Here is a 605-nt window from a genome sequence, read left to right as displayed (position 1 = left end):
CAATGACCAGCCTTGGTGTTGGTTATTTGGCCGAGCCTCATTACAGTAAAGAACATGAGTCAGTTGGCCACGCATCTATCTATGCAAAGCACTAAACATGGGCAAGGAAGATTATACGTACAAAGATTCACTAGTTTAAGGGATTTCCTTTGACAAACGGACTCAACAAAACTCTTTAAAAACTTTAGAAACAAAATGTCCACCATTGGTTTCTACAGCAAAGCAAGTCTTTGCTTGCCAAGACCTTGACTGATTATTGCAACTGCTGGAAACAGATAGTTTGTGTAAAGAAAATAAAAAGGGGTGGGGGTAAACACAGAGATACAGGCAGGGTCTTTCAGAAAATTCCCATCAATCTTTATTATCCTGCAGGTTTTTCCTCCAGAAGTTTGAGAGTGGTGCTAGAGAACTGACCGAGTCAGAAACCAAGTCCTTGATGGCCGCTGCAGATAATGATGGAGATGGAAAAATTGGAGCAGATGGTATGTCCACACCTGTACACAGCATTAACACTTTGGGCCGGCCCGGTGGCGCACTGCTACAATGCGCCGCTTGAGAGCGTGGTGGCGCTCCCGCCGAGGGTTCGGATCCCACATACAGACCGG

At 45.6% G+C, this 605-nt stretch overlaps 1 protein-coding gene across 1 annotated transcript; it reads left to right on the top strand.

Annotated features, from left to right (window-relative positions):
- Positions 1–372: 372 nt before the first annotated feature.
- On the top strand, positions 373–482 carry LOC103584817 (oncomodulin-like; the record flags this gene model as incomplete). The annotated part of the gene is made up of 1 exon (XM_008565668.1): positions 373–482. A coding segment is annotated over one exon (110 nt), but the record flags the coding sequence as incomplete, so codon positions are not given.
- Positions 483–605: the final 123 nt, after the last annotated feature.

This window comes from Galeopterus variegatus, unplaced genomic scaffold, assembly GCF_000696425.1.
Source record: "Galeopterus variegatus unplaced genomic scaffold, G_variegatus-3.0.2 Scaffold128818, whole genome shotgun sequence".
Lineage (NCBI taxonomy): Eukaryota > Metazoa > Chordata > Mammalia > Dermoptera > Cynocephalidae > Galeopterus > Galeopterus variegatus.
This window is presented reverse-complemented; position numbering and strand designations above follow the sequence as displayed.